Source organism: Mauremys mutica, chromosome 1, assembly GCF_020497125.1.
Source record: "Mauremys mutica isolate MM-2020 ecotype Southern chromosome 1, ASM2049712v1, whole genome shotgun sequence".
NCBI classification, from domain to species: Eukaryota; Metazoa; Chordata; order Testudines; family Geoemydidae; genus Mauremys; species Mauremys mutica.
The window spans coordinates 307,028,083-307,042,125 of record NC_059072.1 but is presented as its reverse complement, the minus strand read 5'-3'; the positions used below and the strand labels follow the sequence as shown (position 1 = coordinate 307,042,125).

The 14,043-nt window shown below is 42.3% G+C and overlaps 1 protein-coding gene across 4 annotated transcripts in view; it reads left to right on the top strand.

Annotated features, from left to right (window-relative positions):
* Nucleotides 1-14,043, top strand: part of CAB39L (calcium binding protein 39 like) — a 100,514-nt gene that overhangs the window by 23,071 nt on the left and 63,400 nt on the right. Inside the window, exons 2-3 of one of the 4 annotated variants that reach the window (XM_045014017.1) lie at nt 5,261-5,481; nt 10,137-10,281. In XM_045014017.1, the coding sequence (XP_044869952.1) occupies nt 10,186-10,281 (96 nt within the window). In that variant the 5' untranslated portion in view covers nt 5,261-5,481; nt 10,137-10,185. The other 3 variants (XM_045014025.1, XM_045014036.1, XM_045014044.1) reach the window with 3 other exon arrangements.

Here is a 14,043-nt window from a genome sequence, read left to right as displayed (position 1 = left end):
ACATTGTAGCAGGTGGTTTTGGGTACATGTTGTCAGTCTTCCCTCCCTCTGTCTTTCTCTCTCCGTGAAAGCAACGGCAGACAATCATTCTGCGCCCTTTTTCCTGAGTTACCCGTGCAGATGCCATAGCACGGCAAGCATGGAGCCTGCTCAGCTCAGCGCTGCTGTTGTGAGCATTGTAAATATCTCGCGCATTATCCTAGCTAGGAGCCACCAGCATGAGGATGATTGTGAGGAGGACATGCCACATCCCGTGCTTTCAGGAACGTCTGTGTCGAATTGGGACATCATGGCGGCAGTGGGGCAGGTTTCCAGGCAGCCATGGTAAGCCAAAGGGTATGTGGGGTTGGCTTCTTCCACCTTCATAACATGTGGGAATGGTTTCAAACTGCAGCGCCCTCCTTTCCCATAGCAAGCAATGCTGGTTAGGTTTGCCATTTAAAAGGAGGGGCTGTGGTTTTGGGGTGGATGTGCAGCACACCCCTCCCTCTACCCCACCGCGTGGCTATTCTCTGGGATGATCCCTTTTAGCCAAGTGCAAACAGCCCAGCATGAACTGAGTCCTTTTGCTGTTCCCTTACAAAAATTCCCCTATTTCAACCAGGTGACCATGAACGATATCACTCTCCTGAGGCTAACACAGAAAGATAGACTGAATGTTGCTTGAATGTGACCAAAACCCAGGACCATCTGCTGCCATGCTTTGTGCTGCAGTGATTCCAGACTACTTGCTACTGTCTTGGTGTGGTAAAGTGTCCTACCATGGAGGACGAAATAAGGCAGCCCTCCCCAGAAACCTGCAAAGGCTTTCAGAGTACCTCCAGGAGAGCTTCATGGAGATGTTCCTGGAGGATTCCCGCTCCATCCCCAGATACGTTAACAGACTGTTTTCTAGTAGCTGTACTGGCTGCGAATGCATCCCAATTCTTCAGGGCAAATCAAATATTAAACACAATTGCTTTTTAAATCCTGTAGTGTAGTTACAAATGTGCACTCACCAGAGGTGCCTTCTCCAGCTTCAGCGTCCAGGAACCCGCCTTGGGAGGGTATTGGCTCCAGGGTGATGAAAAGGTCCTGGCTGCTGGGGAGAACGGATTCACTGCTTGCCTGCTGGGCATTCTCTTCCTCCTCCTCATCCACAAAATCCTCCTCCCTGTTTTGTGAGACTCTCCCTTGCAGGTGTCCAAGGACAGCGGTGAGGTAGTGGTAGGGTCCCCCCCCTTAGAATGCCATGCAGCTGATCATAGAAGCAGCTTGTATGGGACTCTGACCCGGAGTGATTGTTTGCCTCCTTTGTCTTTTGGTAGGCTTGCCTGAGCTTAACTTTCACGTGGCACTGCTGTGTGTCCCTGTTGTAGCCTCTCTCCATCATGGCCTGTGCAATTTTGGCATATATGTTTAGCATTTCTTCTTTCTGATCGGAGTTCTGCCTGCACAGATTCTTCTCCCCATACAGCAATCGGATCCAGTGTCTCCTGTTCGGTCCATGCTGGAGCTTGTTTCCTATTCTGGGACTGCTGAGCTCACCACACTGACCAAACAGGAAATGAAATTCAAATTTCCCAGGGCTTTTCCTGTGTACCTAGCTAGTACGGTGACCAGACAGCAAGTGTGAAAAATCGGGATGGGGGTTAGGGGTAATAGGAGCCTATATAAGAAAAAGACCCGAAAATCAGGACTGTCCCTATAAAATCAGGACATCTGGTCACCCTACTGGCTAGTGCATCGGAGTTGAAAGTGCTGTCCAGAGCAGTCACATTGGAGCACTCTGGGGTAGCTCTCGGGGGCCAATTCTGTCAAATTGCATCTGCACTACCCCAAATTTGACCCAGCAAGGTCGATTTTAGTGCTACTCCCCTCACCGGGGAGGAGCACAGTAGTTAATTTTAAGAGCCATTTAGATAGATAGAACAATGTTGGTTGTGTAGACGTATTGCGTATAAAATTGACCTAACACGGCTAAATTTGACCTATCCTCGTAATGTAGACCGGGGCTAACGGTAGTTAAGGTCTGGAATAGGCTTTCAGTGGAGGTTGTGGAATCCCTATAATAGGAGTTTTTTAAGAACAGTTTGAACGAATCCCTGTCAGAGGTGGTCTAGGCTTACTTGGTCCTGTCTCAGCACAGGGGACTGGACTAGATGATTCTATGATAATCTTATGTTTATATAGCATTTCTTATTCTGTATATTCCATAAATGCTTCTACAAATGTAATGATATACAAACCATCTAGTGTGCTTACTTAACCTACCACTGAAATGCAGCTTTTTCTCTGTGGTGAAACTCAGCAAACGTTCCATAGTGCACACCTCCGTTGTATTTCAGTTTAGGACAGGAAGGAGCACCTTTTTCCATCTGAAACATCAATGGAAGTGATGTGGGGAGGACAGAATTATGCTAGACGGCGTTTGAATGGGAAATAACAGTTAATGCCTCTACCCTTACAAAAAGTGCAATTGCATGTGTTACTAAATGTTGTTAGATTTGTTTTCAGTCTTATTCAAAAGATGGAACCTCCAGCAGCACGGTGCCCCATAACGTGCTGGGGGACTGCATCAGAACTGGCTTGGAGCTAAGAGTGCCACCTGCTGAATCACTAGTGCCTCTTCCTGCAGTTCCTTTTGGGTGTGGGTGAACTCACATTTCACTTCAGAAACTGGCTTTAACCATGGTTTCAGCACCATCTCAACATGTGGTTCTAAAACCCTGGGGCCTAGGTGCCTCAGTGATGCTTTATTATTTTAAGCATAAATGTGTGTGCTGTTTTACAAGCAAGTAAAAGAAGATCTTTCCGAGGACAAAGTAGTGCCTCCTGTGTGGATGCATAAGGATGGGAGACAGTGCCCGGAGCAGGGTCATATATATTTTAGTCCTTGTTCTCCTTTGAGTACAAAGACTAAAGATTGTTGATGCTAGGTTCTTCCAAAGTGAGTGTCTCTCCCAACCCTGTCTCTGCCCTGGCCAGCTGAGCTTGGTGACTGCACACGGAAGCTGCACTTTTTAAAAGGGTGGTGTTGCACCTGCATTCCTCAGATCTCTAGTCTCAGTGCCTCCCAGACAGTAGCGTAGCTAGTGGGGTTCAGGGGAAGCAGCCGCTTCCCCTCAGCACGTTTTCAAAAAGTGGCGCCTGCCGGAGGAGCCATGGTGGGGGCGGCAGGCGCGGAAGCGGCGCCTGCCGGGCCGGCACTGGCGGCAGCACAGCCGGAGGAGCCATGGTGGGGGGCGGCAGGCGCGGCCGGAGGAGCAAGGGGGCCGGCTCCTCGGCCATTGTGCCCCGCGCTCAGCGGGGCGCCAACATTGCCGCAGCTACCTTCTGCGGCAGCGGCTCAGGGCTCGGCGGCCAAGCGCTCCCTGCCCCTTGCTAATGCGGTGGGGGGAGGCGAAAGAGCCCCTGCGCCTTTAAGGCTGCCTGGCTGGTGAGTCCCGCGTGGAGTGCACCGAGCACCGGGAGCAGGCCGGGGACAGGCAGTGGCGCAGGGCGGAAGGTGAGCAGGGAGTCTGGTGCCTTGCACTGGGGAGTTCTGGCAAGGAGCTCCCCAGGCACACAGGGCAGGGACGCAAGCCGTGCTGTCTGGACGGGGGGCCCTGGCACGGCGCAGGAGCCTGGATCCTGGGGTGGGGGGTCGGGACCACGCGGGGGGGCCAGGCAGCACAGCCCGGCAGGGAACACCTGCAGAGCGCACTGGGCAGGAGAGACTCTCCCCGGGATGGGGAGTATCCGCACCCCCGGGAAGCCGCAGGAGTCCTGAGCTGGCCCTGGGGTTAATCTGGGGGGAAAATGGGAGGAGCCAAGGGGGCGTGGCCGGGGAGGAGCCAAGGGGGCGCCTTTTTTATGTTTGCTCCCCCTACACTTAAAACCTGGCTACGCCACTGCTCCCAGAGTTCCTAGTGGAGTGGTACACCTCTGCACTGCCTCCACTATAAGGCTGTGGTTAACTACCATGACTGAGTCCTAAATTGAGACATGACAGGACATGGGAAGGCAGCACTAACATGTGGTGGACACAGATGTTTCTAAAATAAATCTGCTATGTGCACACAAGCTTTTTAAATAATGTGAGGTGATAATGAACTTGACAAAACGCTGAGATGCAGAATTCAGCCCCAAGCTACACCCTGAACTGTTGATTTCAGCACATGTGTATATATCATCACTCATCATGCAAAGGCTCATCATAATGCTAAAACAGAGCAGAAATAAGATGAGGAAGGAATTTAAAAAACAGCATTGGTAGCAATCATTAGTAAAACAATTTTCTTTCTATTGTCTTTAATGTACATTAGACATTAGCTGTAGGGAAAAAGCATATGTAATTCCCTGTGGACATATGTGAAACAGCCTGAAGAATCATCAGTGTTAGAGAAAAATGAAGCTTTAAAATAACACACAGAAATGCGCGCACACACATTCTCTTTCTATTTCCCCCACCTATCCAAGAAGATCCTTCAAGATAATTGCAGTTTGCTATATTTTCCCATGATTGATAATAGTTAGTAGTATATATTGTTTCAGTAGATTTTTATTATGTGAATGTCTCCTTCCTGTCTTATACTGACATTGTCATAAAATTAAAATACACTTAGCTTGAGAAACACCTTTTATGTCTATTGGATTTTATTTTGCTCAGAATAAACTGTGAGTTTTGCACAGAAAAATAGAGTAAAGAAGAAAAAAAAATTTTCAAGCAGGAAACAGCAGCCTATGGGTAGATCCCCTCTGCCCAAAGAGCTCTTGTGGTAGCATGTTGACTTTACTATCTTGTAACCATAAACCATTCACTGTTAGAAGCCCTTATTTACATTCTAAACAGAAGGGTAAGGTGAATAATGTAATTATAGCAACCTCTACCACACTGTGGGTGTGAAAGAGGCAACTGTGGTGGGCTTTTGTACTAAAAGACTGATGAGGGAAAACTTATGTGAGTGATGTAGATTTGTTGCATTTGTGACTTTAACCCTAGAAAATTCTGTTGGCAGAGGCATTACTTTGTCTTTTGCTTTACACACATTCCTCTGACGTGGAGCTCAGTTTACAGAGGGAGGGTGTGTGTGGCGTATGTGAGAGAGAAAGCCGGGAAGGGAGGGAAGACGCACATACACAGAGCTAGTCTGACCAGAAACAGAACTGCCCCTGGCAGATTAGAGAGACAAATGAGGTTTGGAATCTGAATCCAGGAAAAGGAGAGTGGAAATTTACAGCTGCTCTGAGTGAGTGTGCGTGTTTTAGTGATCATCTCTGTTAACATTTTTTCCAAAAGGTAACAGTTACTCTGTCTTCAGCAAGCAAGTTGAGACTGAATTCTGGAATTTGTTTTCTCTGCCACGTGTCAATAATAAGCAAGAACTTATATTAAATGGAAGATAAGTAAAGGGTCCTCCAACTGGCCTGCTGGTTTGGGTCTGGCAGAGAGCTGTCTTCAGCACCTCATCATGCATCTGCTTTTTGTTGTTTAGACAAGCCCGGACATTTCTGTACACAGTGAGTATCAGCTAAGATTACCTAGTCTGAATTAAATAAAATTAGGTAATGAATTAAAACTTCCTTTTTTGGGTTATCAATAGCTTTTTGGTAATGAAATTCTCACTTATTTCTTGTTACCTTTTTGTAGCATTGTAAACTAATGTGGTGTTTGTGTTTTGTATGTTAAAGCAGTCCTAAACAGTACTACTTCTGTTACATAAGGCATTGGCTCTGTTAGCAAATATTCTGTATCCATGGCATATCTTTGGAAATGGGTTTTATTTACAGTGGGGATTCCAAAAATAAAATAGCTGCAATATATCACTTCTCTTGCTTCTCTCTAATGAGGTGCTTGCAGATGCAGCTTTGCTCTTGAGATACAGAGAAATGAGAGCATAGTCACTTGCGTAAGAAATTCAGAAACTATTGTTTAAGTATATAAAATTTGAGTATATATTAAAATTGTCACATGTAACTATATACATCAGTATAAATAAAGAGATGGAGGATGATCTAATAGGTCTCTTCCATCTCTAGCTTCTAGGTTTCTCTGAAGTAATGGGCCAGTATGAAAGTCCTTTTTCAGGCAAAATGTTCATTTAAGTCTCTGGGGACTTTTGCCTGAGTAAGGACTTTAGAACTTGGCCCATTTTTAGTGGTAATAAACCCATTGCAGTGCCAAATTTATTTAATGCGTCATGGTGTCACTGGAAGTGATATGACTCTTTTCAAAGAAATGACCAAGTGAATGGAAGTGGTATGGGTCACTTTCCAATAATGGCTAATATAAAGCAAAGAAGAATAAATACTTGTATTAATGTTTGAACTGCTGGATCAAGAGTGTTATTTTTTTCCCACTTGGCTGCTGTCTCAATTTTATTTTATTTTATTTTTTTAATTTTGGGTTCTGTTACCAGTTTCTCTTGCTTCCACAATTATTACTACTAATCTAAATGGAAATTAGGCTAAAATTCCCCTTGTATATAAGTAAATAATAATAGCCCCTAAATAATGGCTTTAATCTCCCAAATATTAATTTGTTAAGGGACCTGATCCTGCGTGATTGGAGACTTTGAATTTTGCTGTGATCTTCAATGGGCAGGACTGGGCTCTGCTTATGTTTCACAAACATCACTGTTGCCATGCTATAGGTAGAGATTCCAAAGACTCCTGAGTGTTACCCTTCTGCTGCTGTCAGCAAGTATCTGTGACACCTACTTGCAAGTTGCGTTTCTCATCACCTTCTAGCACTAGTCCCTAAAGAAGATAAAGTACTACTGTTGTCAGTAACTACATTAGCTCAAATGGCAGAGGTCTATGTGGTGGATCTAAAGATTCCAATCCTGCTGATGATCTATGTGAGTGTCAGGATAGTTCCATGTGATAGAATTTGTCTCTGTTGTCTTTTTTTAAAAGCCTAGGAAATTACAACAAAAAAAACTATATTAAAAGAGCATTGTTAAGGTTGCAAAGTCAAGCCCTCAAAAGTTAGGAAATGCCAGAATGAAGGTACCTGTGCAAGCTTAATTCACTCCCCCTTCCGCTTTATGTGTTTGCATTATGAGATAGACTATGCACTATTTTTTCCGCAGGACTCCTGGCTCATTAAGTGAATGGGAATTATTCTATATTTCTTTTTTTATTCTCCTCATTGCTCACAGGCCTTATTTAATGCACACAATCCAAAGCCTACATTGAATACAAAATTATTAATTTCCTCCTGTGTCTTTCTATAGTGTTCCCACCATAGTATCTGGGTGCTTCACAAACATTAACGCATTTATCTTCAGAATATTCCTGTGAGATTAAGCAGTATTATCATCTCCATTTTCCAGGTGGGGAATTGAGGCACAGAGAGATCAAGGTGGTAAATGCCCATTAGTTCTAGGTGCCCTATTTGAGATGCCTGGAGACTGATTTTTTTTTTTAAAGAGTGCCATTGTGAGTGCTCCAGCACACCTGCATATCTGACCCCATGTATCTCACACTGAGTACCCAGAAAATTGGAACACACAACTAATAAGCAAATGTGAAAATTTTGGTTTGTGGTTTGTCCAACATAATATAGGAACTCTGTGGCAGAGGCAGGATAGAATCCAGTTCTCTAGGACATCCTACAACTGCTTTTAACTATGGGACAGCCCTTAGTTTTCCTGTAATCTCTTGCTTCATTCACCATGTAACTTCCCAGTTCTGCAACAAACGAGGCAGGGATCCAAATAACAGCCTCATTTGGTGCACACCCCTGAGTCATCTCTAGAACACTGTCCATTCAGTGCCTTTTCCTGTGGAAAAATAGTATGTAATCATGTAATTAAAGAGTATAAATTTAATGCATATACATAAAAGGGATGAATTAACATTGCATTGGCAGCCTGAATTCTGGCATTTCCTAATCTGAGTGATTGAGTTTATAACCTTAATTGTCCTTTAAACCGTTGTTTGTTTGTTTTTTTTGGAGTGGGGGATGCAATAATACATAATTAGCCTGCAAAATGATAGTGGAAAAATTTACCAGCCCCAGCACACGGTCTACACACCATCAATGCTTTTTAACACAGTGATGGGGTGGGAGGAAATGAAGATATTTTATTTATCTATTAAAAAATAACTCATCCCAGGGTAAATGTTGTGATTCTGGTACACAGGGAGATACTGTATACCTAAAAGGATAAGAAAACATACAAAGTTTTCTTGTCTGAATTTGTGTAAAATGTTATACAATCATTCACTTTCAATACCAAACTGCTTATCTCAAGTAACATGTAAGAAGAATGGATTGAATGAATCACATGCTGTCATTCTTGTGTTTGTGGGAAGGAGGAGGAAGTATTTGTTACTGAACTGCTTAACTGAGTTACTGTATAATGATGAGATCTGCTGATGACTGAAGTAATATTGCTGTCTGCATGCCTCCTTTGTTTGCAGTGTTATTGTAGCCATATTGGTCCCAGGATATTAGAGAGACTAGGTGTGTGAGGTAATAACTTTTATTGGACTAACTTCTATTTATGAAAGAGTCAAGCTTTCAAGATAAACAGAGCTCTTCTTCAGGCTTGTCACTTTCACTAATAGTGAAGTTAGTCCACTAAAAGATATTACCTCACCCACCTTGTTTCTCCCTCCTTTATTGTGTTTATAAGCTTTGACATACTGGGGTCTTTTAAGGAAGACTGTGATCAAGAAATAAAGGAGAGCTCAGGGAGGGAGCCTTTAAAGTGTATGAAAAGAAATCTGTTTAGTGTGATTAGAACTCTTTAATACAAATATAAACTTACACATTTCCGTATGTCACGCTGGTGAACATGTAAGCTGGCTGAACAGGTTTCTGTATCTGCCAATCTAGTCACTGGAAACTCAGCTGGGCTGAGAGCGTTTGTTTTGGCCCATTATAATAGTATCTTCAAGCAAGAGCTGAAAAAGGATGGTGGCCTATCGGTGTTTTTTCTTTACCTCATTTTAGCATTCCCACCAGACAAGCTAACTCCAAGCTTCCTATTGAAGCTGTTGGGCTTTGTTATTTGGTGGATGTGGGTTGGTTGGTTTGTATTAAATGCTATTTTAGATTAATTGGATTAGCAATGGCACATCATCATCTGTTCTGAGCTGTAGGAACATAAACTCAGATCTGTGTAAATAGTCAGATCTTCTCCCCCTGCCCCCTCTTCAGATTCACATGAAAATCAGTCTGCTAAACTTTATCCCACAGATTTGCTGAGACAAAAAACAGATTTCACCATCTTGCATATTCCCAAAATTACCAGAGGTCTAGTTGTCTCGGTCTCAGAATCCTGGATGGGGCTGGGGGGAAAGGGGGAGGAAGAGAGGAAGAGGAACCTTTAGTTTAGGCTCTTGTTCCTATTGAATGGCATTCTATACCACCCCCAAGTCTTCGTTGATAAATGTTTGCTGATAGGCCTGTGGTAATCTACAAAACTAATAGATCTGGTTTTGTGGTTAATAAAGCACAGAATTGGAAGCCAACAAATCTTGGTTTTATTCCTGACTTTCCCATTAGATTCTTATGTGACCTTTGACAAGTCATTTAATCTTTCTGTGCCTCAGTTCCCCCATTGTAAAAGTGGAGATAGTTGTACTTACATGCCTCACTAGTATGATGTCAGGCTTCATTAATGTTTGTAAAAGTTCGCGGGGAAGGCATGCACTGTGAGTGCACAATATCACTTTGCAATCTCAGCCATTCCTTTGACTATTCCTAGTACCTGCACACTGCTGATCTTATTAGTCTCTGGACTTCATGAATGCTTTAGCTTGAGTATTAAGTTTTTGTCTTTTGTGCGTGTATGATCTTGTGGATGTCAAGGGAATGACAAAATAACCTGGTGAAATATAAGAGAGCAGAAGAATTTCTCACCAAGAATGAAACACACCTGCCCTGCCCACGTTTACTGCCTGTCATAAAGAAGCTCTTCTTTCTAATTTTAACAGGCCCAGCCACACATCTAGAAAAGGTTGCTTTAAAAACTGCTTTTCACTATTTTTGCCACTTTCCCCCCTAAAATAAAACAAAAGCAAGCATGTTCTTTCACCAAACCCTAGCTGAACACTCCCAGAACTGACACTTGTCACTGAAATATTTTTGTGAATTTAGAGTGCATGAAAGATGTTGGACTTTCTAGCTGCGGAGACTGAGATGTTCTGTTTATCTACAGGTTACAGCCTCAGGAAGTGGAAGTACATTATTTCCCATGCAACCCGGCAATGTGTCTCATTCCTATACTGGAGAAACCACCTCCAAGGCTGAAAGAGTTATTTGGTTTAAAGATCTGTTTTCCCCCCTCATCTCATAAACTGCTAGTAAGTCTGAGACTTACTGATAAATTAGTGACAGCTGTAGTGGTGCTGTTTACGAAATTGACCCCTCCTTATAAGGAACTTGCAGGAGACCACCAAACCATGGTCACCAAAGAGCCCTCAGATAGTAGTAGTTTTCAGTTACCACCAGCCTGTTCTACATTCAAAGTTTTTGCCACAATTTGCTTCCTTTATCTTGTGTGACTGAGAATAGTATGTGTCCAAAGAAAATCACTGAATAGTGGAGGCAAAGGAGACCATAGGTCTGACAGGAACATGTCTGCCAAAAAGACTGGTATTGGGAACAAATGGTACCAAGAAAGAGAGAGTCCAACAGAGATTTTTAAAATGTGTAATTTGCATTCTACCCATGGCTTGCTTTTTTTGTGTGGAGGATGTAGTAGGTGAAGGCAGGAGCAGAGAAGAGAATGAATTTGTTGCCCTGCTACAGTCAACGATAGAGAGTGAAGTGAAGAGTAATGGCACTCCCCTTGTCACTGGGAAGTTCCTTTAGGTTCCTTTAGGCCGTTAAGGTGCTGTAGTGGTAAGCTTGTGTGTAATAGCACTACAAAAAAATTCCCTAAGGTTCCCCATCTACTCTGGAAGTGCTAGTATCTCATGTCCTTCAGTTTTTATAAGTAGCCCTGAATTAAAGACAGACTCTCATCAAAGGTGTAGTTGATGCAGAAAAAAGTTGGCTCCAGATTTTCAAAAGTGCTACTTGTGACGGGTTGGATCACAGAAATCCCCTTGGGACTGCCACCTGATGTGCTGAGACTACCTCTGAGCCTGTTTTCCCTGCCAGCTTGGGACTCCAGTTTGAGCCCGACACGCTTGCCTGCTGCAAACACAGATCCAAGTCAGAACCACGTCCCCCACAAGCTGCAGGCTTAACTGAAAACAGCTTAAGAAGTGCTCCTGTCTCCAGCACTCAGATGCCCAGCTCCCAGTGGGGTCCAAACCCCAAATAAATCAATTTTACCCTATATAAAGCTTATACAGGGTAAACTCATAAATTGTTTGCCCTCTATAACACTGATGGAGAGAGATGCACAGCTGTTTGCTTCCCCCCGCCCCTCGGTATTAATACATACTCTGGGTTCATTAATAAGTAAAAAGTGATTTTATTAAATATAAAAAGTAGGATTTAAGTGGTTCCAAGTAATAACAGATGGGACAAAGTAAATTACCAAGCAAAATAAAATAAAACATGCAAGCCTAAGTCTAATACAGTAAAAACTAAATGCAGGTAAATCTCACCTTCAGAGATGTTCCCATAAGCCTCTTTTACAGGCTAGACTTCTTCCTACTCTGAGTCCAGCAATCACTCACACCCCTGTAGTTACTATCCTTTGTTCCAGTTTCTTTCAGCCTCTCCACCCCAAGGAGATGCCTATCTTTTGTGCCAGCTGAAGACCAAATGGAGAGGGTTCAATAGACTTTCTCTTGTGGGTGGAAACCCCTTCTCCTACCCTATACAGAATCCAGCGGCAAGATGGAATTTTGGAGTCACATGGGCAAGTCACATGTCCATGCATGACTCAGAACTTTACAGGCCGACGCCAGGAAAGCTCAGATGTGGACTGGCATCTCTCAAAGTTCATTGTCAGCTTAAGTGTTTCTTGATTGGGCACTTACAGAGAATAGTCTCTTCTCAAGAAGCTGATCAAATGCTTCACTGAGGCTACTTAAAATCAAACAAGTACATAGCCAATATTCATAACTTCGAATAAAAAAATGATACATGCATACCAATAGGATGAATATATTCAGTATATCATAACCTTTGCAGAGATATGTTACATGGCATATCTAGCATAAAACATATTCCAGTTATGTCATATTTACACTCATAAGCATATTTCTGTAAAGCATTATGGGGTGCAACGTCACACCAGTACTTTCGGGTACCTCAGATTAGGCATTTGGAAATCAAGGTAACCAAAATACCTCCCATTGTTGTAAATATTGGCTTTTACTTTTAGAATTCAATGGACTCCATCTAGGATGGGGAAAAAAAGCTTACCTGTCTAGTGATACAAAAACCTGTTGGAATTGTAGAGAAAATAGTGACTATGTAGTACAGAGGCTATGTTCAGAAGATGTATATAGGTTAATTCCTTTTGGGAAAAGGTAGATAATAAGCCTTGTGATCTGCTTGCCAAAAGTGGTTAATTTATTTAAAAATTGGAATAATCAAAGTTACCCTGACCCGCCTGAATGTGATGTTTGTTTCTTAAAATATCCTTTCTTAGTTTTTTTTAAATAGAATTCAAACCCAGCTCCCACCCCTCATATCTTGTCGTCAGAGGTTAATAAGCCTGCAGGTCCTGACCTTTTTCTATTTCCAGTGTTTTAATTTTTAAGAATGTTCTTTTCCCTGTAATATCGAGTCGTTAACCATGTGGTTATGGAGTCGCAAGTGCTTATTAGCATCATGCAGACAGACACGTTATTGCATTACCCTTTAAATTTAGCAAAATTGTGGGGAGAGGCCCCTTCTTTCCTGGTATGTGAATATCGCTGAACATTCCTAGATGAGTTAGTCAGTATACCCCCAGTGTAGTGTATTGGCAAATTGAGAGATCTGACTCTGCTCTGTGCTAGTCAGAGGGTGTTGCCAAAAACTGTGGCCTGAGTTCCATGGGAGCAGCGCTGAGCACTGTTTTTGGCTTCCTAGTCAAGATCTGAGCCAAGTATTCAGGCTTACAAAGCCAAAACCGCAGAAATAAAAATGTAGTTTGAACAGTGCCCTAAGGAGCTTGAATATTGAAGAGACACAGTGACTTGAATTTCCAGAATTTGAATATGAAACTATTTCTGTAGAACCAGCCTAGCAACAAATCATTAATGAAACTATATACAAATTTATTTACTTTTGATACTATTTCCTACTCTAGGAACTTTTAACTGAAATATTACACTCTTCAAATAATCTTTCCTTATGTCACAGATAAATTACACAACATCTCTCTAAGTGCTTTAAGATGTTTCAGTTAAAAGCTTTGTGGCATAGGATCAGTCTTATTTGATAAAACATCACATACATTTTCAAATAATTCTCTCAAATATCCATAAGGGTGTATAAGTAAAAACTATAGCTATTATTTTTATTAATCATATAAGACATGTAATAATTAGTATCATATGTGTACATGGAGGAAAAGTGTGTTCTATAAGACCATTAGATTTTGAGGTAAGGGTGAATGTTAGAGAGAGTATTTTACATATGTATATTTTAATCTGTTTTCGTTCCTCCCCTCTTAATCTCTGTTATAACATTTCTTATTTGTATGAGACCATAGCGTATATGAAAATTGGAGTGATTTTTTCCCCCCAGATCTAATTTACTTCTTATCAGCGTGTTTTCACTGTTTTCATGTTCTTCAGCTTGGTGACCTATCCTGCAAAGTGCTGTGCGCCCTCTTTAAAGTGACATGGGCCTGATCCAAAGTCCATACAAGTCAATGTGAGTCTTTCCATTGACTTCATTAGACTTTGTATTGGCCCCTAAGAGTCTTCAACTCCCATTAAAGCCAATGGGAGTTGAGGACATGCAGCACCTTCCAGGCTCAGGTCCTGCTGACACATTAAAACTAAACTGGTCGCTTTCTCTTTCTGGTTCTCATGCACTAGTACACTGATTGGTATTTGGATTTCCAACAGAATAGGGAGGAATGTCTAAGTTAAAGTGTTTTTGTTTAAATGTTTTAATTTAATGTAAGCATTTGTATTTATATTAGGCCTCATTTTATATTCCTTTCT